The 26632-nt window shown below is 46.6% G+C and overlaps 1 protein-coding gene across 4 annotated transcripts in view; it reads left to right on the forward strand.

Moving 5' to 3' along the window:
* The window catches only part of Pld (Phospholipase D), a 120436-nt gene that overhangs the window by 9390 nt on the left and 84414 nt on the right, over nucleotides 1-26632 (forward strand). Inside the window, exon 1 of one of the 4 annotated variants that reach the window (XM_077674419.1) lies at nucleotides 15828-15931. The exons of 1 other annotated variant lie outside the window; for it this stretch is intronic. In XM_077674419.1, the coding sequence (XP_077530545.1) occupies nucleotides 15909-15931 (23 nt within the window). In that variant the 5' untranslated portion in view covers nucleotides 15828-15908. Of the gene's footprint in view, nucleotides 1-15827; nucleotides 15932-17955; nucleotides 18335-26632 lie in introns of those variants that run through there. 2 more of the 4 variants (XM_077674425.1, XM_077674420.1) reach the window with 2 other exon arrangements.

Here is a 26632-nt window from a genome sequence, read left to right on the forward strand (position 1 = left end):
CTGGTAGTTTTTCAGAAAGCCAGAAAACTACATCAGGTTTAGGCACAGCATTCACAAAGTTTATTTGCAACAAATAGACGCTGGGCGCTACAAAAGGCATCAATTATTTTTGTTTGAATCCTTGCAAGTGCATCCTTGCGGAGGCTATAGGCCTCAACTTCGCGAGTGCTTACTCGCCACCGAATTTAGAAGACGGCAACACCGTGATAAAGCGCGAATAGGACCACGATGGCACGAACGAGGCCTCAAGAAATTATCCCTGTAACCTCGGCGTCTTGAATCAAGACAAAAGGACTGGAACAAGAACTGCGATGTTGCATTCGTTGTGCTAACACGGAGACGAGGCTTCTGAAGCCAACAAGGCTAAAATAATAGAGGAAGAATAAATATGCAGACAAAAAAACGAAACAGCCGGAACCGTAAAAAACTGGTTCTTATGCCAATGGGTTTCACAAGAAACTCCATTTCTGGTTCCGTTTACACGGCGAAGCGGAAATTTTAGTTCCGATTATCGAGATTTTTTTTTTTTACCTAATCTGAATACAAACCAACCAACTTACAGGCTACTGTTACGTTTAAGTGGCAATTCCGTTTAAGCGATTTCCGTTTGTCGAGATCCTACTTTAAGTGTGTACGCACATAAATTTGAACTTTTGCACATCTATCTCAGTAAATAGAACTGTTAAACGGAACAAATTTTTTCGGTCCCTTGAAGTTCCGTTTATCGAGAGTCTACTGTAAATGGACTGGAACATGGCAGTCTGAAATTACAACAGAACAAAGCGCGTTCGACCAAACAGGCCTGCATTGTAATTTATTTGAAGAAGGGTGTGATCTTCGCCTGGCCACTATTCACAGCACTGCCGGATGAACTTTCCCAGGGTGTCCACGCACGAAAGGGCCTTTTCTACTTTACAAACAGGTTTTACAAACAGTTTTACAAACAGGTGTCTTCTATATTTGATATGTTTCTTTTTGTTAAACTAGCTATTGAGTTTAAAGCCTCGCGTGAACAAAATATTTCTTCGTTATAACCGATATCGCGCGCGGCTGTGGCGGTTTTCGTTTCGTTACAAAAAAAGTGTCACTGAAAGGAAGTGTAACCAACCAAAGTTCGTATTCAGTTCGCTAAAGCCGGTAATTCGCTATATCAGTGTTCGTTATAGCGAGGTTCGACTGTTTATGCGACAGGCTCAACACTTCGTTGTTATTCAGGCCGTTTCAATTGGTTTCTAAACTTCGTGGCATACTGTCGGGTATGACTGCTGAACTGAGGTTCCTGCAGCAGTATACGTCAGGAACCTGCTGTAGTGATAAAATATCGTTTTTGAAGAGGCCATGAATAAAAATACACATTTGTTCAGTTTGAACGAACTATATATGTCCTTTGGTAACTCACTCAGATTCATTACAGCCACGAAAAGTGTTCGAAAAAGAAAAACAAGAACGCAAGGAATATTAAAAAAAAAAAACTTTGAAATTTCAGTCTACTATATACAGCGCCGTATTATGGGCATGGGGGGTGTAATATAAGCCGGAAGTAAAAACGCAGTTTTCAGTGTGTTAACTGCACGTTACGATAAGGTCAAACGGACCTATAATTCCTCACTACAATTGCCTGTTCATGCTCTTCGTTTTGCCTTCGGTCGGTGGCCGCCAACCGCAGAAACAAGATTTTGTGACGTCATGGAGAAATAGCCAGAAAGTGGATGGGCCGAAAGAGTCTTGTTAATGAACCAAACTTGTATTTTAACTTTAGGGCCCCTTTAAAGCTGAATATAGGCATAAAAAAGAAATCCCGGACCATCTCCACTAACGTGAAACCTGGGGAAGGGCGAAGCATGCAGTGTATAAGTGTATTCTTGGCGCCTCGGCGTTTTTGCCCACGGATATGAAAACGTTTGGGGTACAGGTATACAGCTTTGCTCTAAAAGTCTCGTGTCTTTGAAGCACTAAGCGTTCTAGCGCGAGACGTTGGAAAAAAAATTCCCCGCATTTCCCCGAGGGGAAGAATGTGAAAGTGCGAATGCACGAGTTGAATTTGCGCGGTTCGGTAATGTTCGCGAAAGAGAGATCACACACACACACACACACAACTACAAAGAAAGAAAGATGCATTTATTCACAGACACCTATTTGTGTTGTCGTTGTACTTGATTGCTAGAGCGGATCTCAGCCTTGAAATTTCGTGTCGGTACTCCTTTAAGCGGGTGCATTAGCCCTTCTCACGCCCGATTCCTGGCCAATCCCCCACGTGGGTATGTGCGATGTCAGCGGCCAGGCAGCGCGCGCCCATCTCCCCCCGTTGCCAAGGAAGACGAGGAGCGCGCGCACCCGCAGCTGTTGCTATGCGGACGGCGGCGGACGCTTCAGGCTCGCTTAAGAAGTGCATTCGCACTTAAAAGAGTGTCCCGGTGTGTTCTTTCACTACGCGTTTTTGCCTACGGAGATGAAACGTTCTAATGCGAGGCGTTGGAGAACGAGTGTCCCGGTGTGTTCTTTTAGTACGCGTTACGTTCTTGCGCGAGGCGTTAGAAAATGACTGTCCGGGCGTTTTAATACCGTGACCACACGATACTACGACGACATGAGACGCCGACAGCCCGAGCCCCTACGGGACTTCGCCCTTAGAACATACCCACTCATGATGGATTGGCCAATGGCGTGGCGGCTGTGTCAGATGTTCGCAGCCGTTTCAGCCACTTCCCATTTGGCTGCGACCTCAACGTATACCCACCCACAACTCTCACGTACCCACTCCAGGGGATTGGCCAATGGGTATGACAGCTGCCTTCGTAAACTCACAGCTAATTCACCAATTACAATTTGGCAACAGGAGCACTTAGCGGCGTTCGATCGGGCATTGTTTCTTCCGCGTTCACAGCTTTTGAGACTTTCCTTGGCGTTTTTCTTTTCTCATAAAATGCATTTATTTTTGGGCTGCGTCTAATGTCACGGATGCCGTGAGAATCACCTCAGGGAAATTCTCACTGCAGTATCCGTAAAAACTTGCGGGCTGAAATTTGCTGAGTAATATTACGCCCCAACGTAACCTAACATAACATAACCTCACCCAACCTAGCGTAACCTAACCGAACGCGTCATAACCTTCCCATAACCAGCCAAACTGCAACAAACCTAATCTAACCCAGCCCAACGAAGCAGAACACAACCTATATTAAACGTAATTCAACCCATTCTAGAAGTCCTGTGCGTCGATCTTTTGGTGTAGTAAAAACCGGAGTAAAAAAAAAGTATTAACAAAATCACGATGATCGAAAAATTCTGAAAGCTAAAAAAAAAACATCGCTTTGTGCGATTCCAACCTGAGTCTTCTCGCACTACGCCACAGCGCTATAGGGGCAGCTGCAAACACGGCTTTGAAGGAAATATTTATCCCATAGAATCAACGCGTAGCGTGATTAGCCAATGAGAGGCGACTACCGTGAGAAATTTCTGACGGTAATTCTCGCGGCTGTCGGGATAATAGACACTAATTTATTTTTTTATTTCTAAGGCGTGTGAGGCTCGTGATGACTAGGCCAACTCACGCCAGTTCCCGGCGCGTATAACGCGTTTAATAACGTTCGGCAAGCCTTCAAAGGCTATTGAGTTGTTTTCCTTGAGCGAGCTCTCCAGCAGGGAGAACTGTCTGTGATTGAAATAGAGCCAGCGGATTGCAGCTGCGCGACGTTTGAGGAAGCCTGTTTGGCTACAGTTTGTTGTTCCTCTGCCATATGGCCCGCGCGGGCCTCTTCTAAACGGATCTTGGGAGTCACGGCCGCCTTTGTATCGCGCAAAGTTTGCGCGCTTTCGTTGGGCCTCGTTAGCGTTGATTGCCTCCACAACTCGACGCCGCGGCTCGCGCGGAACGGAACGAAAACAGTGACGACGGCAAAGTGAAGGGAATCTCACGGGTCTCGGCGTTTTCGTTAAAGGGGCCATCAAGATAAAACGCAAGTTTGGTTCATTCAAAAGATTGCCTGGTTAGAATCACGCTGACACCACTTTTAACGTAAACGTCGCTCAAATAGACTATGTAATTAGGCAAGAAGGGAATCGCCATGCGACCCACTAGCTCATTTCCCGCAACAGAACCTGTGACGTCATTCCAGCCTGCTCTGCGATTGGCGGAGGCCGGCAAAAGCAAACGCAAATTAGGCAGAGCTTATAAGCTTGCCGAACGAGCTATTTGCGCTTACATTTAGGGCACATTTTTATATATCAGTAAGAATGGTGGGACAAACAGTGGAAGTTACGAAAGTACACGTAAACATAGAAGTACCGATGCGTACTGCTGTTGGTACTGCGCGCACTATGCTCGGTTTAGATGCGCAGCTCTGCGGGGCTTTGGGGGTGTCTCGGACGACACTGGCCGATTGACGCAAGAGACGGTGTCTTACGTGACAATATTTGTCGAGCGAACACCATGTTTCACGAAACGAATATTTTCTCCATGAACAAAAACAAACCACGTTTAAATACGGTCACAAACAAACCAATGACAGAAATCTGCTTGCCGCGGCGTGGTGGCGCCATCTAGGTTGACTAACAGTAAGCAAATTTCTCCGCTCCACACCAAGTTTAGCTGAGAGACCTGTTCTTATGATGCCATTGCAAACGTCGTTGAAACACAAGTTTCGGCGCGAGAATCAAAAGTTCAACTTAAATTGATTAATTTCGCAGTGAATACGGCATCGTTTGCTGCCGGACAAGCGCTGGGGGCACTATAAAACACGAAATCTTTCGAATAAAACAAACTTGTATTTTGTCTGCATGGCCCCTTTAAGCGGTAGGCAGACGTGCGTCCGACCGATCCGGTTGGACGCGCCCGGGAGCGGGCGGAAGCCAAACCGGTTCTCGGAGCGGGAGACGCGTACGCAGACGTGTGCGCAGACGCGTTCTTTTCCGCTCACGTGATTCGCCCTTTAGCTGTGTGGGAGGGGCTGGGGCCTTAAAACAGTGCGGAGATGTGTGCGCTTGATCTATGAATTTCATCAATCGAGCCCACTCATCTCCGTACTGTTCATGGAACGAAACTTCGAAACTTACGGAACTTGCAGTGTAACTTTCCCCAATGCCGAGTAGGCTGAGACGTCAGCATGCTCGCTCGCAATTGTCACATTCCAATGACAATGACAGCGTCCGATTAACCTGCAGTTCCCATTTGGCTGCGACGTCAACAGTACTACTTTAAAGTCTCACATAGTCACTCAGTGTTATTGGCCAATGACGATGACAGGTGCAGTCAGAGGGCAAATACCATTGGCGGCGACGTCAACATTCCCAGCCACATTTTTCTTTTGTGCCAAGTCAAGAAGATTGGCAAATGACTCACGACACCTGAAAGAGAGGCAAGCGTTTATTGAGAGCAGGTTTTCTTCTATAGGAGCGGTTCCCTCTTCACAGGAATCAACTCGCCGCCAATTCACCGGCCATTTTTGGTTTGTCTGCGGCGTCAACGTAACGCGGCGAAATTCTCGCATACCCACTCATCGGTACTGGCCAGTGACGATGACACTGCAGCTGCCGTCAAAGGCTTACTGCCGATTCACCGATTCCATTTGGCTTCGGGGTCAACCAAGCCACACTCGGAATGGCGCACTCAGCTGCGTTCAAATGAACACTGATGCTTTCTCAATCAATAAGAAGTGTTTAGACGCCCTGGGAGCTTTTTTTTTTCTTTCTTTCGTCCGCGTCAGACCATATCCTCTTCACAATGCTTTGTCTAGCATATATAGTTTCTGCGCACCAGTAGACCCGTTAAAGCGTAGTACAAAACACCGATCTTAAAGAGAGTTCAAATTGTATAGGAATAAGAAATGCATGAACGATGATTGTTTTTAATGCGGAGCATTCTTTGCCGAGTACCGCCACAGTTTAGATTGCATTTCCAGGAGACTGCGGAATTTGGGGAACAAACTGATTTAATCATTGTAATAGCGTAAATGGACATAATTGGTCCAACAGAATTTCGAGAAACTGAGAAATACGGCAAACAGAAAAAAAGAAAAAATTTACAGAAATGAACTGACATCAAAAATATGCATCTTATACATCTCCTCGAAAATACGAGGACTAAACTAAAATAAGCTCGGGAAAGGACGTCGCAAATACGAATAAAAAATCGCGAAAACGGACCAACCCTGCACGACGCCTTGCATCTGTGGAAAACTACACAATTAGCGAAGTAAAGGCACATAATCGCCATAATGATCTAAATTTACATCATGGCTGATAAAAAAAAAGAGCAAAACTTCTGAAGAATAAAATAACCGCAACTCAAAGAGACAAGCGGAGTAAGAATGTTCTTCATTAACAGACTATTCTCTAAATTTCTGCTGATGTTTTTCTAATTTTGTTTTGCTTCCAAGAAATTGAAAGGTGTAAAAATATTGAGCACATTTGCGCTATTATGTAGCAATTCTGAGAGTTTGAATTTCGTCACTGCTACCGTTATCAAATGACATTTATTTTGCCGTGTATACAGGCAGGCCCACAGAACCGAAGCGAATGTCATTAACGTGTAGTGTCATTTCGCTTTCACTGCCATTATGTTTCCGTGTGACGGGGCTATAACGCGTTGTCGATAACAGCGCGTCTCGTGCAGCACATAGTTGTATACCCACGAACGTCAGTGCGTTGAAACGCGGAATTTGAATTCGACGGATAGAGTTCCAACCATAGAGAAAGTATTTCTCTCTCTATGCTCCAACCGCGCGCAGACCCGATCCTTTCTGACGCGGCTTGTCGGCGCACTTCACGCGTATTTATCTAGCGGGTTCTTACAATGTATGTGTCATCTACCGTTCTTTTTTTTTTCCCCTCAGACCGGTGAGTGTACAACAGCGATAAGCCGAAGGCGCGCCATGGGGTGTTTATTGACTTTAGGTTGCCTCTGTGTCGGAAGGCGGGCCTCTGTATCGCTGTGTGTTCTCGGCGCTATTGCGACGTCATCCCTGCCGCTGTAAGGGGCGTTGCGGAAGCGGATATTGCTAGACGGGGTTTGTCTTGCTGGAGCCGGAACTAGGCGGTTCCCTCTTCCTTGTAACAGGGAAGCTCGAGCTATTGCTTACTACGCGTAAGAAGCTGTGCATGTTTCTTCTCTATATAGGTGGTATTCACCGAAAAGTTTAGCTCTCAATTTCTTCGCTTGGCAACACTGGAAACGGCCACAGACATGGCCGATGCGCCACGGACACGGCGCGGCTTGCGCCACTCCGCCCGCACGCCGAAGATAAAAACACCGGCGTGCGTCGTCTGCTCCGTTTCAACAAGATTCAGCGGTGGCATCAACAGAGATGTTATTAATCGCGCTCACATTGGACTCGAGTCATTACTTCGCGTTCGGTGGGGGAGAGTATGGAACGTCCGACACAAATCATGTGCTTAGCGCGGACAAGTACCTCCATCCCGTGGAGCCCGACGTAACCAGTGATGGCGCACTCACAAGGTTGCCTGCATGCGTGCCTCACCAGTGAATACAAGCTATAGCGAAACGAAATTCCATAGTTCCATAGTTGGTGGGGGGGGGGAGGAGGGAGGGGGGCGTCTCACTTTCCCTGTGGTAATAATATATGTACTTGTATGAAAAATATTCACAATTGTTATTGGCTTAAGCCTCCGCTTCCCGAAGCCGCACCAGACTATAGGTTTGACAAAACAACCGTGGAATAGATTTTGAGAGTGCGACGTCGGTCTACAAGGATAGAGCTGTAATCTTACCAAGTTCAGTGAAGTTAATTAACGTGGGAATATGCTAAATCGCCAACCAAAAGCGATCGTGTTCGGTTCGGAGCACTCGCGAAAAAATTCACCATCCCTTCCTAAAAGAAAGTTGAGAAGCGCGAAAGAGAAGCGAGAAAGCTAAAAGTGGGTCCAACCTTAATTCGCTGCAAGTGTGCCCACTCGATCGTCAAACCTTAAGGACCCGAATCGCAAGGGAAGAACGAACCCATGCGGCCATTTTTCGCGCACTAAGTAGACGCATTTACGAACGATCTAAATGCGTACCGATACGTAGTTTATGAGATAACGGTATACTAGTAATGTACTCCTCCTTCATGATTGATGTGTGCATTGTCTTGTTTAGAACCGCTCCTTTTTCGCGATTTTCGAGTAACCGTTTTGACGAAATGGAAGCCCCGTTTCACGCATGCGTCGTGTGTCCAGAGAGCTTATCAGAGCTTTTCGGTCGACCAACTGGTCTATGGAGCAATGCATTAGTTTTTTAACAGTGCGTGATCGGTCCCACCAAGAAAGCTTTCGCCCTAATAAAGGAGGCGACACGGCCCCTTGCGGCAGGCGCGGGCGAGTGACCAGGTAGTAGGGAGTTGCGTTGCGTCGGTGCGTTAAACCCTGCAATCAATGTCGCAATGTAAACCAATGCGTACTGCGACGTCGAAGAAGATGTTAGCTGCAGCTGATAGACGAAATGATAGCGGCCACAATTCATTTCGGCGCTGCGCTGTAAAATCCTGTCGCCGCGGCCGCGCAGTTTCTTCTCCCGCGACAGATGCCGCTGGCTTAACCTAGGCCAAGCGCTTGTGAAGTTATGGGGTCAATCCAGTACTGTTCAATCCAATCCAATCCGACCCTTCCCATTCCTGTCGTGCGCTCGCTCTGTGACTGCAATGAAGTTTCAGCTAATCGCGCATTGAGCCATCTCGTGAATTGACCGGTTTTCATTTCGTTGCCGTGATGGGGTATTACGTAAGGGGTGGGTAGCACAGAAACTAAGCAGAAATCATAGTTGAATCTACGGTGCAAAGTGATTGGTGTTGCTTTCTGATAAAGGTGGATGGGCGAGGGACGGAAGCAATGTCGTCGCTCCTGCGCGGTTGCGTTAATGGCCGCGTATCTGCACCTTTCGTCGCAAATGTCAACTAAAGACGATGGTCGACTGGCGCCCCTGCAATGCCCCCCTTCTCTTTCCGCTCACCTCCCATGCTTTTCCTTTTCCGTCGCGCTCCCCTTAAAGTAAACACACTAAATGTTTGCTCAAGTCAATTTAAATTTACCGCGTTCCACAGCTACAGCTCTGGTTCCTCGATGCCAGCACTGCGGTACGGCGGAGACGCGCGTGAATCGAGGCGCCCTACGTTTATAGAAAACCACGTTGCCCTATTCCACGTGCGTTCCAAGCAGAACGTGGAATCCATCTAGTGGAACCTTTCGTTGCTGTAGCCGTTTGATTTCTCAAATTCCGCCAGGATCGCGGGCAACAGCAGGTGACTGTTTTCTGCAGTTGATGTAGTATTTCATTTGCTGTCGCAAAAACCAAGCATCCGTGAATGTGTTAATAAAGGAACACTGTAAATATCACTTAATTGATGTTCTTCCTTATGTTTGCGTAATGTCTTGTTTTTGTTCAACAATGTTGACAAGTATGAACACCGGAATTAGACGTTTAGATTTGGCTGTGGGTATGTAAACCCATTGTGCAACTTTTGTTTCACTTTGGCCGGGTGGCTGAATCGAGTCACAGACGGACAGAGATACAGACAGACCGCGATTTCTGCGTTTAAGTAGCCCAAGAAAGACTATCGTCTCTAAAACTATGAAGAGTAGAAGCCGGGATGTTTGTGGTCGACAAATGAGAGACGGTGACGGGTCGGTGCACTCTATTTCTGTTTTTTCAGCTTGGATGCCACAAACGTTTACTGCTTTCTCTATCTCTTTTGCTTTTTTTTTTTTGCTAAGCCATATACGGGTACAATTTTACTGTACGATGTTTTTATGACGTACATGTGTTTGCTTCCAAGCGCTGACGCGCGTGTCGTGCTGTCGAGCGCAATCCGAGCTCTCATTGTTGATGTATTGACGGGGGCGCGTTCGTTTACCCGCGCTATCGCTTTCGCGTGTCGCAATGCTTAACGAACACGCGTCATGGGCGGAAATGTCACAGCGCGATTTATCCGAGGTCGGCAAGGTGTCAGCTCCTCCAATGACTCCCCCGTTAAAATGCAGTCACCGTGACAAGGGAAAAAAAAAGGTGCTGAGGATGGAGCCGTGCGTGTCTTCGTTGAACGGTGTCGTTGCCCGTAGACGCGCACGAACCGTGAAACTGTCCCATCGGACGAACGATTGTTACCGCACATGAAAGGCGGCATTGTTTTTGCGAGCGTTGGTACGCGTTAGCCCGCGGTGGGGTGACCGGGACCTTGTGTGTGGCTTCTTGTGGGCCGTTCAAGCTGGGCGGTTGAACTCTAATTACGTTCCATACCTGCTGGAGCGTGCCAGTTGATAACGGAATATTTATTTTAAACTGCTGACTATATTAAGTGCAGAGCACCTTAGGAGACCGGCTTGTATATATTAGCTCCTCCGCCGTCACGCTTTCTAACCACCGCAGTCCCACGGCGCCATGCGCCCAAAGGCAGGCTTCCGAAAAATACCCGCTTGTCCCTCGATTCATCCTTCCGGCCATTGGTTAAAGGGGTTCTGACACGAAACTTTGAAGGCGAGATAACTTCGGAGATAGATTGGTGTCAGCACACATACATCATCTGCGAAATATCAGCGGCAAATACAGTCCGCAACATATTTAAAATCAATTTTAAAGTGTGCGAAACGCAACCGAGCAGCCAGCGGAGGACCTCGCGCAATCGACATTCCCTGGATGTTGAGTGAATAAACAACATCCAAACACGTCACGAGTTTGTGTTGGCCGCTTCCGCACTGCCGGCGTTTCTCGCCGGCTCGCTGCTCCGATCGGAGGTCGGAACATCTGCTCTCGAGCAACGAACGATCCGATCGTTGGCGGCGGGCACGCCGGGATTTCTTTGGCTCATCAGGAATTTGGCCGCGACCTAAGTTCAACGGCGATTCCAGGCTCTTTATTTTTATTGCTTTTATTACACTGGACGCGAAAACGCGCCGGGTACACGAAAAGCGCACTGAGCGAGCCGAGCCGCACGGTCGCTGCGCCAGCGGCGGCCACGGCCGCGAAGTGCCGCCGGTAGCTCGCGCGGTAGCTTGTTTCCGCTCAACGAAATGGGACTCAAGCCCCAAACAAGGCAGCACATACGAGAAAGGAGTTAATTATGCGATGGCGAATTGCATTAAAAATCGTCATCCGCACCGCTTACGGCAGCGGCAATCGAATATCCGCCGCAGCCTAACACATCTGCAGGCAGACCTGTAGGCAGACCTGTAGGCAGACCGGCCGGCTACTCCCAGCGCGAGTCTCCCCACCCACTGTCTCGAGCGTCGCGCGTCGTTCTCTAGCCGCGGCAGCAATTCGCACTCGCAGCGCCTGCGTAACGTCCACGGTCGCTTTTTAATTAATGGCTGACGAGACCAGTACGTAGGGGCATTCGCAGGAACCTCCGGTGACGCGGAATCGAGAGTGCTACTGCAGCCCTGCTCTGTGATATCCCTCCGATGGCCACGTGTACAGCTTTGTTTGTACAAAATCGCACGTTTCACGGCACCCGCGGAAACCGAAACTGCGACTGGCCGCATTAAAAACGTCTCTAATTAAACAACCGTCTTATGCTGAAGCAAAGGATGTTTCGACACGTGATAAGTAAATCATTAGCTACCTATCGCTACAAAAAACCAAGATGCAAAATTTTCGTGTCAGCCCTCTAAGAGGATACTTGAACAAGCGGTTTATACTCGCAGAACCGTTCGAAACTCCTGTAACCGCTGGCATTGGTCATGCATGTCGCCATTATTTAGCGCAAAGAAAACTGCAGGTTTCCGAGGGGAACTTCCGAGTTTACGGATGTGTTTTGGGAAACTGCGTCATGCGTTGTCTCTGCCCTAGTTACGTGCACACCGAAGCTCGTAGAAGTCGCTCTGTGTGGATGTGACGCGCAAGTGTGACATCCACTATATCTAAACGCAAACATTTGAGCTTCGATTTGACAAAGTCACCGGGAACCTCCGATTGTTTTTGTTTTTTAATCCGGAACTTCGTAAAATCAGGAAAGCATTCAGCCGACGGGCAACCGCAGGGTGCATCCAAATTTGTTCGTTAACTGGAGAAATTCGTAATATCCAGGCTGAACAGTATGTGCAGCCTTTGTTTGACAAAATTTTCTAGGCCATGCCGGAAGCGCACAGGTCGCAAAAATTCAATGTGCAAACTTACGTCTCGAAAGTGGCTGAAACGTCTTATGCCGGAAAGCTAGAGAAAACACCTTTTTTGCTGCCATTAAATAATTTTGTCACAGCTAAAAGTTAAGCTTATCCGTTTAATTCTTTGTCGTCCAGGAGGCTTAGGTTCGGCCTAGAAAATTTTCACAAAGACTGTACGTTCGTGTGTATGTCTAACATGCCTAACACACACACACACACACACACACACACACACACACACACACACACACACACACACATATATATATATATATATATATATATATATATATATATATATATATATATATATATATATATATATATATATATATATATAGATATATATATATATGTTTGCTTTTTAGCACCTGAAGGCACGTGATGGGCATTCATTACGTTACGTAGGGTGGGGGGGGGTCGTTACGGCAAAGAACGCAACACAATAGTACAATTCAATGAGGACTGACTCACAGGGTATATCGTTCTTCTATCCCTCCTTCTCGTTTTTTTTTGTTTGTTTTAACAGTCCATGTACGAACGCAAATAAGTTCATACTGTTAAAAGGGAAAGTATAGGATGCCAACCAAAGCCAAACGTGTGGTTCATGCATAGGTATTTTGCGAGGCGTAACACGCATACTAAAATTGAACACTTACAAACTTTCTCTATATAACGCTAAACTACACTGGTCAACTGAAACTCAGGGAAAACGCACATTTTCTCACAACCTTCTAGCAACTCATTTTCTAAGGCTTACCTGTCAACATTTTGGGGGATGAATACAATACGGTCTGAAAGGAAGATGTCTCAGTGAAATTTGCCGGTAGCAACTTTCAATCCTATATTGAAAAGCAAGGGGAGGGTACTACTTTCTGGTTCTTGAAAAAGAAATCTTGCTTATATACATCGCTAAGCTAAGCCTATTGGCGAAACTCTTATGTTTGCTGCATTCACGAGATGGTGAAGAGTGAATGAACGCAATGGTTGACATGAACTAGGCCCCCAGGATGTATGACACAACGGGTTCTTTCCCCTTACCTTCTACCCTGCGAGCTCGTCCGCAGTTATCTATTCTAAGCTACAAAAAAAAAAAGAAAAAGAAAGGCCCCCCACCCTCGCCCCCGTCGCATGCAGCGTTGTGTACCGTTCCGCCCGAGTGGTGCCATGCCGTGACACCGCGTCGCAACTCATTATGCAACGTCCTCTATATCAGCGCACGTACGTGCGCAAGTTCGCACGTGCCCGGAGAATTTCCACTAACGATCACACGTACCCCGCCAGCTGGTCTCTGTCGTCCTAGTTCTGTTCTGCCAAATATTGTCGCGCAGTAATCGACGTTCTTGTAGCAGTTGACGTTTATTGAAGTGAACCTGCGCTCCACAAAGAACCCAAACAAAATAGAAGCGGCGAAGAAGCAGTCAACAAGGTGACGTGCACTTCAAACACAACTCGTAAAAACCCGCTAGTCAATGGTTAAACGCTTTTTAGAAAGCGGCTTTCGAAAAGCACAAACGCCCGTGTGTGCGAGATTTCGGCGCACGTTAAAGATCCCCAGGTGGTCAAAATTATTCCGGAGCCCTCCACTATGGCTCATCGCCTGCGTTGAGTCGGCGCGTTAATCAATCAATCAATCAATCAATCAATCAATCAATCAATCAATCAATCAGAAAGCGGCATTCAGTCGCCCCGGTCCAGGAGACTTACCGGCATTTACTCGTGCGTCTATCGCGTCTGCAATTAACCTGTTGTGCGGTAATTGGTATTTCCAGAATCCCTGTCGTGCGTCAAGTTGGTATCGGGAGAACTCTGTGCCGAGCCCATTTCTTGGTTTTTCCCTGTACGCTGCAATACCTGTGAAAGCACTCACGATGTTCTGAGGTCCTTTGTCACCACGCCAGTGTACTCTATTCGATTTATCTGTTGTTTGCGAATGTAGTATCTCTTCTCGTTGGCGATGGCGCGCTCAGTGGGCTGTTCACCCGCCAGCAATTTCTCTGTCCGAGCCCTTATCGCGGCTCCTTTGTATTTTTTATCCTTTCTCACGTCACTCGTGGTCTTCAGATTTCGGATACCTTCAGTAGAACTGCCAGAAACCTTTGTTCCATCGGTTATCAGCAGGGCGAATAAGTTACCGAGCTCTTTTTCTCCTTTTCTCATCGCAGTAAATCCGACAGGAGCGCTCAGTTGAAGCCATTTTAACGTATACTGTTTGAAGCGTTACCACCAGCTTTTCCCCGCTCTCTCCACAAAAACCTTGTCTGCGAGCAAATCGGTATTGAAATTCCACGGCGACCAGTGAAGATTTGCTCTGCGCTTTTTTTCGAGCCTGGTGACACCATGGCGAGATAGGGATCGCTAAATTACACAACGTGTTAACTTGTGAAACACTGACGCCGTATATCCGGTGCAGATGGGCGTGGCTGGGTCCCTGAAAATACGTTAACTCCGTGGAACCTTTCCCACTCAGGAAAAGCGTTACGTTGCGAAGACTTTCCGTAATACGTACCTTCAAATCCGGAGTGCTCAAAGAAATTGAGAAATTAATCGAGGTTATGAGCTATCGGCCGATTACACTAACTAATGTCGACTACAACGTGCTATTGATGGTCCTTGCGAAACGGTTACAGTCGGTCATTGGGAATTTTGTTCGACAGCACCAAACTTGTGGCGTAAAAGGAAGGAGTATGTAGACTAATGTTCATATAGTATATAGGTTCATACAGTTCTTGAATACTGCGACGCCGACTGTCGGAATGCGGTGATTTTCATAAATGGGTTTAGAAAAAACCTTTCCGTAGAGTTTACCACGAAATATTTTTTTTTCTGTTTTGGGGCACGTATTAACGCAACAGGTGAAATTTGGAGCATTGCACAACGAAAACTATTCTTACCAAGATGCTATCGGAGAAAGTATGCGTTCAGTCATCTGTCGGACAGGGATACCTCGTTTCGCCTCTGCTATTCGCAGAGCACTTGAAGCATCCTTGTGCAACAGCTATTCATTAACGGAATACGAGTGTTCATTTTGGAAATATGCATTCCAGGTTAAGGTGTCGGCTTACATGCGGACGACGTTACCATTTTTCGTAATGATCAAGTGAATGTTCGCGACGCCCTATCAATCACTACATAATTTTGCGAGACAACGGGAAGTAGTGTCAATTTAAAGGGAACCTGTAACACTTTTTTTGCAACTTTTTTTCGAAACCTTAAATACTTGCAGAACGGAGTCAACTAACACATCCAGTACTTAGATTAGGGGGTCGCGATGTACCTCAGTCAAAAATTACGAAAATTACGCCCATCAGAAAATTTGGAAGTTTGGCTCAAAAGATTTTTCTCTCTTTCCCGGTCTTGGCGCTCTTCGGCCGCTGTAATTCCGTCATCACAGCGGTGCTGTGGCTATTGCCGGCTTTGCGTCAGTTGCAGCAATGAACCCACTCGACAGCCACTTTGAAAAGAAAGCCACGAAAGCAAAACAGAAACGGAAGGCGTATCTGCTGCGACGACCAAATCACACAGTGCCGATCCGGGCTGGCGATAACTATGGCCTTCGAAGTGCTTCCAGACGCGAAGGAAAGAGTTAAAATGTTTATCGGAAGTGTTGCGGAGTCCTTTCAAGTAAATGTGCTGGAACATGGAAAGGGGAAGGGCGAGATACGCTCGGTCGAGTTGACAATCACGTTTCCAAACTACCTGAGAGAGTATATCGTGGAAACACACTGTTTTGGGGAGAGAGAGTGGAGCAGATTCGCGCCCAGACCGAGGCATGAACCGGATGTCATTTATCGACCTTCGCGCGAGCGACGCTATCCAACATGTTTTTGGTCGCCAAACTACGGTATGTTATGCAGACCACTTTTTCTTGTACACGCGCCAAAATAGTTTCATCGACTGTTGCGAGTTTGTCTGGCAATCTTGTTTTGAACGTGTACAAAACGCAGCAGTTTTTTTTTTCTTTTTTTTTGCTAGTTAAAATGTGGCGGATTAGGATTGCCGAACCTGTTTTTTTTTTTTTAAGTAGCTTGCGTAGAGATTTTGGTCCCTTCGAACCGAACTGACCACTTTTTTGCGCACGTTTATGCTGACTGGCTTTTGTTCCGCTTTGCCAGAATTTATAGCAACAACCAGAGAAACTACGCGCGGCCCGTAGGTAAATCTACGCTATATCTACGTTAAATCTACGTTAAATCTACGTATGCGGCACAAGAGTGCAACGATGACGTATTGAAACTAACGAGTAATCCAGTCATGATTAAAATACATAAATGGTCGCTTCCTGTACTAGCATCAGCCACTATAGGTGTTGAGCCAGCATTTGTGGGGTTGTGCATTACAGCTACGTAATAAATAAAACGAAATTCTTGGTTCCTATTTTTGCATGAGCAACAGTTTCCGCCGTCGATCCGCCAACAGCGTGAGCGTCGGTAGAGCAGAGGACGAGAGATCACGTGGCTCTGGTAGCGCTGCCTTCGTACCGCCGCCGACGCGTCGGGCGCACGTCGTCTCGACGGGTCACGTGACTCCCGTCCCCGCTTATCCGCATTGTTAAATGCAGCGTTGAATCAGTGCAGGACACGAAAAGAGGAAGGCATTGGTAATTGCGGCGACGAAAAGCCGATACTGGTGGGCGACATAGGAGCGGGTAAGCAGCCAACGCCGCTGCCAAGGCAAGCGAACGTGGCCACTGAGACGGGTAAAGCGCTAAGCACGGTGCGCCCTGGGCGCGAGTGGCGTGCGAGAAACGGCGCGTTGCGGACGCATTTGGCCGAGCCCCATGTTCCCGAGGGAGAGGGACTAGATGTACCTTATATTGCTGCTTTTTAAAGCGAAAGCTTTCTTAGTGGGACCAGTGGTGTTCTGTCGAAAAACTAATGCATTTCCCCATAGACTGGTTGGTCGACCGAAAAGCTCTGATAAGCTATCTGGACACACCGCGCATGCGTGAAACCGGACATCCCTTGTGTCAAAACGGGTACTCGAAAGTCGCGAAAACACGAACCGTTCTAGATAGGACAATATAAGCATCGCTCATGAAAGAATACCTTTATCCCATAAACCACGCGTCAGGATATGCATTTAGAGCGTTCGTATATGCGTCTGCACTTAGTGTCCGAAAAAAATCGCCGCATGGATTTGTTCTTCCTTTGAGACTGGGGTCTTTGAAAATTTGCTTGATTGTGAGGTTTAACGCGCCGACGCTTCTCAGGCGATGAGGCGTGCCGTGGTGGAGGGGGGCTCCGGATTATTTTCCACCACCTTGGGATATTTAACGTGCGCCGATATCTCGAACACACTGGTGTTTTCGCTTTTCGCCTTCATCAGAAAAGCGGCCGCCGCGGCCGGGAAAAGTTTCTTCTTAAATGTCTTGCTCTTTTTTTTTTCGGTTAAACAAGCGTCTTTCAATGCTGGAATAAAGCTAATGAAGCTTCCAAAGGCTATAGTTCTTTCGGTTGGCCCGTATTACGTCACTCCTACCTATATTACGTCACCGTGGCGCAAAACTCGAAAGCTTTTTTTTTTAATTTTTTGCCTATTTTCGGTTAAAGAACCGTCTTTCAATGCTGGACGAAAGCCAAGTTTCCGAAGACTAGTTCTTTCAAATTGAAGAAAGTTGTGTTTCGTCTTTTTGTTCCGTTCAAACTATCCTGATCATGCGGGTCACCCATTGAGCTGTTCGGAACGGGCTGTCGTGACCTCTGCGCAGTTCATAAACCGCCACTCTACTACTACAGCCTCAGTCTTATTTGTGGGCCTGGCCTCTGCAGCAATTCATCCGGTTTCCAGTTTCCTCCGGCCGGCTCCGCCGCTGGCAGCTGTCAGACCGCGCACAACGCACGCTTAGTGCAGGTCTGCCGGGGAGCTGAAATAGAGGCTATATAGTGCCGAATAGGTTGGCGGGAAATGGGCGAAAAACAAAGAGAAGAGCGAAAGAGAGATCGCACCGCGCCGTGTGCGGCGTTCACGGAGCGAGCTGCTGGCGGGCACTGACGACTGCGAGCGTTCGCGGCGGTGTAGGCTAACCTCGGTGTTCGGGCCTCGGGGCCTGAGCCCGCATGCGCGATGTCAAATGCCGGACTAAAGATCATCTGACGCGCATCTCTCCGTGTGGGTGTGTGTGTGTGTGCGAGCGCGAGCGCGTTCCGTCGAAGCTATCGTCTGCGTTGCCGCCGTGATCGTCTGCTGTGCACCGCATATCTTCTGCGAGGACGCCCGCGCGTTGGGCAGGATAGAACAGCATGGGGTGAGCGCTTCGCACCTTGTTTTTATCAATCTGGGGTCGTGTTTGAAGTGTACTCTTTCAGGTTTGCGGGGATTATCGAATCGATAACGCAGCTTTGACTGTGTGCTGTTGTGCGTCGAAAAAGTTCGTAGGAAGCCATGATGTCGATCTCCTGAACGAGCGTCTGTTTTGTTTGGGTGGATTGTTTGCGTCGCTCTGCATGTAAATCCAAACGAACAACTGGTTCGTTTGTTTTAACCAATCTAAGATCGTGATTGAAGTGTACTTCCGGGCTCGCGGTGATTATGGAATCGATAGCGCGGCTTTGACTGTGCGCTGTTAACGTCGCACGTATTCGTAGGGGTCATGATGTCGATCATCTGAACGCGCGATTGTCACGATTGGACCAGTTCCGGGTGAAAGTGTGACCATGGCTGTTAAATTTGTTTTTCTTGTCGCTCATATCAAATCTGCTCACGCGTAACCGAACTAACGAAGATTACGCATTTGCCGTTTTTGTTTTTTGTCCTTTTTATCTGCGCAGCGATACGCTGGATGTCTACCGAATGGTATCGACTTTTGACTGTAAAGCACGCTTTAAGAGCGAACTATAGCTAAAAAAATCACATTGGACAAGCGGAAGTGTTTAAATTACTAGGCACACAGTAAATGCTCCTTACATTCATTACTCTTGCGCGTAGTTACTCATTTTCTTCTACTCTATTTTAGGTTTTTCGTGCTTCGAGCTCGAAGCGCTGGCTCTGTGGTCGTTGAACTTTAAGGGCTTGCTCTGAATGCACTGCGTTGGAGAGTAAATCGAAAACGCGTCGAGGCTATGTTGGTGGTCGGTTGCGTCGCCGTTCCAAATGTTATTTCGACTAGCGTCTGTTTTGCCTATTTTCTTCTGCAGCGATATAAAATCTTTATTTTCTTGGCCTTAACTTTTTTGTGTAGAAGAGGGAGGGTGGCACGTTTTCAGGAAAATTCCGGTCGGCATACGTTCACACGTATCTCTGAATGTCAGCCGAGTCGCCCGAAATAAAGTGCTAAAGTAATAGAAAATTGTAGCACATTTGCAACAGCGCCATAAAGGAAGATAATAAGGGAAGCAGAAAGGATGAGCGCTGACTCACGGCTGGTTTTATTGCTTGAAAACACGCATATTATATAAGCCGGTATTCATTGAAAAGTTTAGCTGTCAATTTCTTCATTTGGCAACGCACTGAAATGGCCACGGACATGGCCGAAGCGCCACAACCATGGCGCGGCTTATGCCACTGCGGCCGCACGCCGAAGAACAAAAATAACACCGGCGTGCGTCGTCTATTGTGTTTAAACCCGATTCTAAATGGTGGTGCCAACAGAGTTGTTATTTACCGCACTCACATTTGAGTCGAGGCATTAATTTGCGTTCGGCGGGCTAGAGCTTGGAATGTCAAACGCATATCATGCGCTTAGCACGGACACGGACAAGTACCGCCATCTCGCGGAGCCCGACGTAACCAGCGACGGCGCATTCACATGGTTGCCTGCATGCGCGCCTCGCCATTGAATACAGGCCATACGTTTGGCCTCAGCAGAGAGAGAGAGAGAGAAACACGTTTTATTTCTGGCCAGGCTTAGGGACCGAAAAAAAGAGGTCGGTCACTACCATTGCAAGACCGGCCTTGTCTATCAGCTACCTTTGCCCGGCGGTAGCTACGTAGGGCGAAGCGGCTTATGTGTTAATACCCGGTTCAATGAGCTTAGGCGTTCACTTACAGCAGGGCTCTCTCAAGCTCATAGCAGTGAGCGGGCCGCTGTCAAGAAATTTAGTCCCGCAAGGGCCCGGACGGCGAAGAATATTGAAACGAAGGGGGGAGTGGGGTTACAAAATGTCAGCTACCGCTGTAATTTGAAATACACATATTCTTTTCCACTTGTTGAAAATATGCCGGGTCATTTTTGGGTGGAATTTGGCGTCAGGATTCGAGAAACATATCGATACCGATACCTCCAGGACGACTGAAATCCGGACGTCTATTCTGAAATATAAAATATTCGTTCCAAGTTGATGCTTCAACACATGGTGACCGCATTTGGTGCCAAAGACGATGTCAACGTGTTTTAGAGCAGTCTCTGGCCATTTGCGCCCTTGTTGGATGCGCCAGCAAGGCGCGCACTCACGCATTCACTCTAAAAAAATAAAATAAATGAACGAACGGAGACACTCATGACAGGGCCGGGCCACGTGTTTGAGGCTCTCTCACTGACGCCTAGTAGTACACTGCATATATGTAGGGTTCTTCGTTTTCGGGTAAAACTCGATTTCACCCCATTCTTACACCCCGAACATGTTTCAGTAGAGTCGGGTTAAACACGATTTCTCCCCGAATGGTCCCTTTTTTTCAACGTTTATTGAAATGTAGAAAAAACACCCCGGGTGTCTCTTGCCAGTGTATCAGACCCCCTTAGGGATAGCGATAAGTTAAAGTTCACGACCGGTATGGGTGGGAAATAACGAGGGAAAAATAGTAGGTTGGGGTAATGAAATGCAGGAGAGTGTCCCACACTGCCTTCGCTAAATTAGGTGGGTAGGAGGGACGCAGGAGATCATTTACGGAATTTGGTCATAAGTTAGCGGGAAGGGTGCCTAGGAGAACCTGTCTTTCAGTTTGAAATCGAGGGCATGTCCAAATATAATGTGTTCAGTGGTGTCTGGAATTTCACAGGAGATACACATATACCTTGATTAGGTGACGAATGAAAAAAAATGGACCTTTTCAAAGTAAGTGGCCATCTACATGGTATATATATATTGTCACGGAACACCTATCAATGCCCCATAGCGCAATAACCCGTCACTGAAGACGACGAAGAGGGTGCGGCTGGCCCGAGCGATCATGGCCGCTTGTAAATAGATCGCATCGCTCTGCGGCAACATCTTGTAAATACATCACTTAATCGTCGCCCATGGTTCGCCTCATCATTGTCCTGCCGCCACGTAACAATATATATATATATATATATATATATATATATATATATATATATATATATATATATATATATATATATATATACATACATAGAGAGAAAGAGAGAGAGAGAGAGAGAGAGAGAGAGAGAGAGTGCGTTACGGGATCCTCCGTGCACAACCAGTACTTTCTGGAAGCAATCCCCACATAAGGCCCCTCAAATTTAGGGGCCTTGTCTACACAAGCACAGCTTTCGAACTCACTGAGTATTGGCATGACTCCAACGCTCGCTGCTGCAGGGGCTCGCAAATGCTGCGCTGACACTGTTGTGCCTATAGATAATGCAAGCTGTGATGTCGAGGGAACTTTCTCCCTGCTGAGATACGTTCAGCGATCAGACAGGTCTCAGTGGAGTCCGACATGTTGCGCATACAAATCAGAATATATATGACCAGCTTTTCGTGAATAAAATGTTTCACTTCCTAGAAGTTATCAACGATCTTTACTGTCATCGTCACTGATTCATTTCCAAACAAACATGAAATTTCGGAGAGTATTTGCCATAAAACGCACGCTCGTGTTTCCCGATTACCAGCTTGAACGACCACAGATTTTAACGCGTTCGAGTTAAGAAGCTCGTGATACCTCCTGATCAAATAAACTTGAGTGCATTACTTCGTACATCTGTAGATTTAAACCGAAAAAGAACACCCGAATTTCAGAATAGTTCTACAAGAAAACCCGTTTTCTTCCCGATTATAAGTTTTAAAAATAGCTCGCGAGTTTTACCCTCTGAATATATATATATATATATATATATATATATATATATATATATATATATATATATAACCTGAAAATGAAGAGCCCTACGTATATGTGCCTGTGGCTGGTGTTCGATGACCGAGCTGCATTCTCTAGGCGTGAAAACCGGATTTGAAAAGAAATTTTGTTTTGGAACGTTCCACACTGGAAGATACGCTCCCGAAGGACTCGCATTAAAATTGGATAATGAAAGCTTATGAAAGAATGAAATACCGTAATCGTTGTTGTCCGGTCAAGAAATTGATTGATTGATTGATTGATTGATTGATTGATTGATTGATTGATTGATTGATTGATTGATTGATTGATTGATTGATTGATTGATTGATTGATTGATTGAAGGGTTTAGCGCGCCGACGCAACGCAGGCGATGAGGCGCGCCGTAGTGGAGGGCTCCGGATTATTTTTGACCGGCTGGGGATCTTTAACGTGCGCCGAAGTCTTGTACACACGGGCGTTTTTTGCTTTAAGCCTCCATCAGAAAGCGGCCACCGCGGCCGGGAATCGAACCCGCGTCCTCGTGCTCAGCAGCAGAACGCCTTAGCCACTGAGCCTTGTCAAGAAAATGGCCGCCGCCTAAACAGTACATAAATAAAGAACACGTGTGTGTGATCCACTGGGATTTGAACCGGGGTTTCCTCAGGAGTAGCCCGATGCCCTACCACTGTGCTATCCCAGCATTCTTTTTTCTTTATTTCAAGGGGGTATACGTTCAAACATAACGACACTACGAGGACTCAAAGAGACAAGTAAATAATACTTGTAATACACTAAAAATTTAGAGCAAGCACAAATACATCAAAATTCGGACAAACACGCAAGCGTGAAAAAGAGGAAACCATGCCAGATGGTTGGTCGGAAGGATATAAGCACACTATTGTACCGTGCACTGTCCCAGCATATGTTACGAACGGTAAAAGAAGAAGAAAAAATGGCAGCATCTCCACTCCGTGGCTGATGGCGAGGGTTCGGAGCACGGGGACTCGAAATGACATCCAAGTTAATTGCGCCCCGGCCGTCATTCTATTTTAGCAGTGAGTTGCACTTTGATTATTTCCTAGATGAAACTGCAACTTACTGCTCAAATCGAATTTCGCTTTGTTTTCGCTTGATGGTGGTGTGCGCACGAATTCATGGACGCGGACGGACACTGGGAGGACCTAAGGTACTCCGCACCGTTACAGGCGAGGAAGTAAGACGTTTTACTCTCGGGTACTAATTCACGGTCGTAGCCCAACACACTTCTGGCGACGTGCACGTTAGATTTGATCATGCTCCTCAGTATTTATTTATTTATTTATTTATTTATTTATTTATTTGTTTGTTTGTTTGTTTGTTTGTTTGTTTGTTTGTTTGTTTGTTTGTTTGTTTGTTTGTTTGTTTGTTTGTTTGTTTATTTATTTTCACATACTGCAGCCCTTTAAGGGCTAAAACAGGAGTGGTTGAAATACAGAGGATTGATTACAAATGCACCACTTCAGGGAACGAAAAATACAATATACAGGCCTACACACATGGCAATTCCATTCAAAACAAAATCCCGATCATCCAGTATATGGATGACGAGAATGGCGGTGAGGAATGCGGATATAAATGCCCGGCCTGTCAGGGAAAATTTCATTAAAAGCGTACAGGGAAGTGTTTCGTGCAGAGGATGATCCCCCTGAGTGGTCGCCTGGGCTTGACGATTTAGTGTGTCTTAGAAAGTTTTAAAGCCACTGAGTCAGCCCAGTAGGGTTGACGTATCATTACAGTACGACATGACGTGTGATGTACTGTAGAAATGTCAAAGCAGGCAATAAAAAAAAACGGTCGTAGCCCAATGGGTAAGACGACTGACACCAACTCTGTCTGGTCTACTGCAGACAAAGGCTCGAATCCTGCCGGTGCCTGTGTGATTTTTTGCGATTGTAAATGCTATGCGCACGGACGCGGACGGACATTGTGCGGTCCTAAGGCGCTCCGTACCAAAAACGTCCTTCATGGCTGGAATGTAGCCGAGTGGGTTTCCACAGGCTACTCCTTCCAAATTTAGCGAAGTTGTATTTGGGCTTCAGGGCCCCTTTAAGAATTGGAGTGGAAATGACCTCGTTCATTTTGCGTCGAAAGGCGAAGCATTTTGTGTGCACATGGGACGGTGCCTTTAGGCACGCACGCACAGGCCGACAGGGCATTGTGTAAGCTTGTTTGTTTGTTTATTTCATACTCCTTAGAAGCTCATTGAACGACATTTATTTATTTATTTATTTATTTATTTATTTATTTATTTATTTATTTATTTATTTATTTATTTATTTATTTATTTCACTTACTCTCAATCGCCGAAGCATTGTAGAGAGGAGCTGGTTTACAGAGTACACACACAAAAAAGGACAGATGCGGCAAATACGCAAAATTTCTTAAATTGGCTAACTATACGTGGTCGCGACACATAATCAAGAACAATTAGTAAAATCAAATATATTCACATCAGAAAGAGTGGGGTTAAAATCCTCATGCAACCGTAGTAAAGTAAAAGCAGATTCAATACGCGAAAAATAAAAAATGACAATAGCGAAAAAGGGCTGCGGGTTCGTGTTTATATGATAGAAGATGCATCTCTATTGTTGTCTTGCGTACTACGCATGCGCAGGTGTTGTCAGTGGACTTACTCGTTATAGCCTCAAGAATAAGAAAGAGAAATGCCGGTTGTATTGTTTGATGATTTATTGGTGTTGGCGGCATTGTCATTCAGCTAGTGTCTGGTCTTTGTTTTTATCGTTAAGAACCCTTTTACTTGCCCGTGTACGTCATTGTCTGCTTGCAAACTATAGGTGGGAAAGACCGAGCGGTTGCCGGCACTGTTGTATTGTTCGGTCCGCGCTTCTCTCTAGAACGCTTTTGTTCGGATACGGTTATGTACTGCAGCTGGTCTCAGGTTTGAGGCAGAAAGTTGGGCTAGTTGGTTGTCTCACTGCATTTTACTAGCGAAAAAGAGACGCGGACGCAGAAGAAGTACACAGGACACTCGCTAGACTACAACTGAAATTTTACTTAGCGTCCGTGAAACAAAGAAAGATAACATATCACCACGACCTTCCCCTACACAACCCCACACACGCCAGCCTGTGTCTCGCACATGCGCCCTCGTAGGTAGCCTATCTCCTTATCTGTAAGAGTGATTGAAGGAGTGCTCACACCATTAACTCCTTCCCTGTAGATATAAAATGCCTCGTTAATCTCGCGACTAGTTTGGTCACGTCCAGATCCTAAAACACGTGTTTTATCGAACGCCGGCGTACAACCAGGGCACCGCTTGCAATGATCGGCCAGATGGCCTCCCGCCGCAAGCGATGAAACTACTGCACGGTGCTCTCTCAGCCTGTCGTTTAAACACCGCCCCGTCTGTCCCACGCACCATTTGCCACAGGGGACAGCGGGATGCGGTAGATGACACCTTCTTTGCAGGTGACAAAACTGGTGGCATAAGTGTCCTGTGTACTTCTTCTGCGTCCGCGTCTCTTTTTCGCTGGTAAAATGTGGTCTCAGGTTTCCTTGGCGACGCATAATGCGAGAATGTATGGCCCATGGGTCATACATGTCCTTGCTTATATATGTATGCTATGTATGTATATATGTATGCTATGGCGTGCTGCTGAGCACAAGGACGCGGGTTCGAATCCCGGCCGCGACGGCCGCTTTTCTGGTGGAGGCGAAAAGAAAAAAACGCTCGTGTATACGAGATGTCGGCGCACGTTAAAGATCCCCAGGTGGTCAAAATTTATCAGGAGCCCTCCACTACGGCGCGCCTCATCGCCTGCGTTGCGTCGGCGCGTCAATCAATCAATCAATGCTATCAATAAGTCAATCTACAATCAATCAATGCTATACGGGGTGTCCCAGCTATCATGCACCAAGATTTAAAAAAAAGGGCAATGGAGTTGTTTAAATTTTTCCAGTATGGTGTAGTAGCGGCCAGTGATTTTCTTCGTTAATTAGATTTAATTAGGTAATTGTAATTAATTATCCAACTCGAGAAGTACTGTCCCAATCATTAAAGTGTCAATGAGGCACTTGTAGGTACCCACTAGGGGCATCTAACTGTGATAGTCTTAGCGACGTACTAATTGCGTATTTCGTTATTCGGAGTGATGAAGAAACCTCGCGAAATATGAAGAATGCCACGTGACGGCACTCCCTCCCGCATCATGAGCCAGTGCCCTCAAATAAGCTGATTCAAAGCAACTGCTTTGCCTCTCGCACGCCCGAAGTGACAACGCATCACCTTGATAATGGCGTGAAAGGAGCAGCAACAGCAAGTTTCCTGGGGTGCTTTGGCAGATAAGACACAAACGCGGTCGCGATTTCTTCTTTCTTTCTTTTCGTTATTTCATACTGGCTTACTCAGAGGCAGCCTGTTTGAGGGCACTGCTTTATGATGGGCGCGGTAGCGTCGTCACGTGGTATTTTTCATATTTCGTGGGGTTTCTTTATCAGTCCGAATAAAGGAGTGCGCAATTAGTTCGTCGCTGAAAATACCGTAGTTAGATGCCTCTCG

This window comes from Haemaphysalis longicornis, unplaced genomic scaffold (genome assembly GCF_048455015.1).
Source record: "Haemaphysalis longicornis isolate Haplotype H1 unplaced genomic scaffold, Haemaphysalis longicornis Haplotype H1 scaffold_6, whole genome shotgun sequence".
Lineage (NCBI taxonomy): Eukaryota > Metazoa > Arthropoda > Arachnida > Ixodida > Ixodidae > Haemaphysalis > Haemaphysalis longicornis.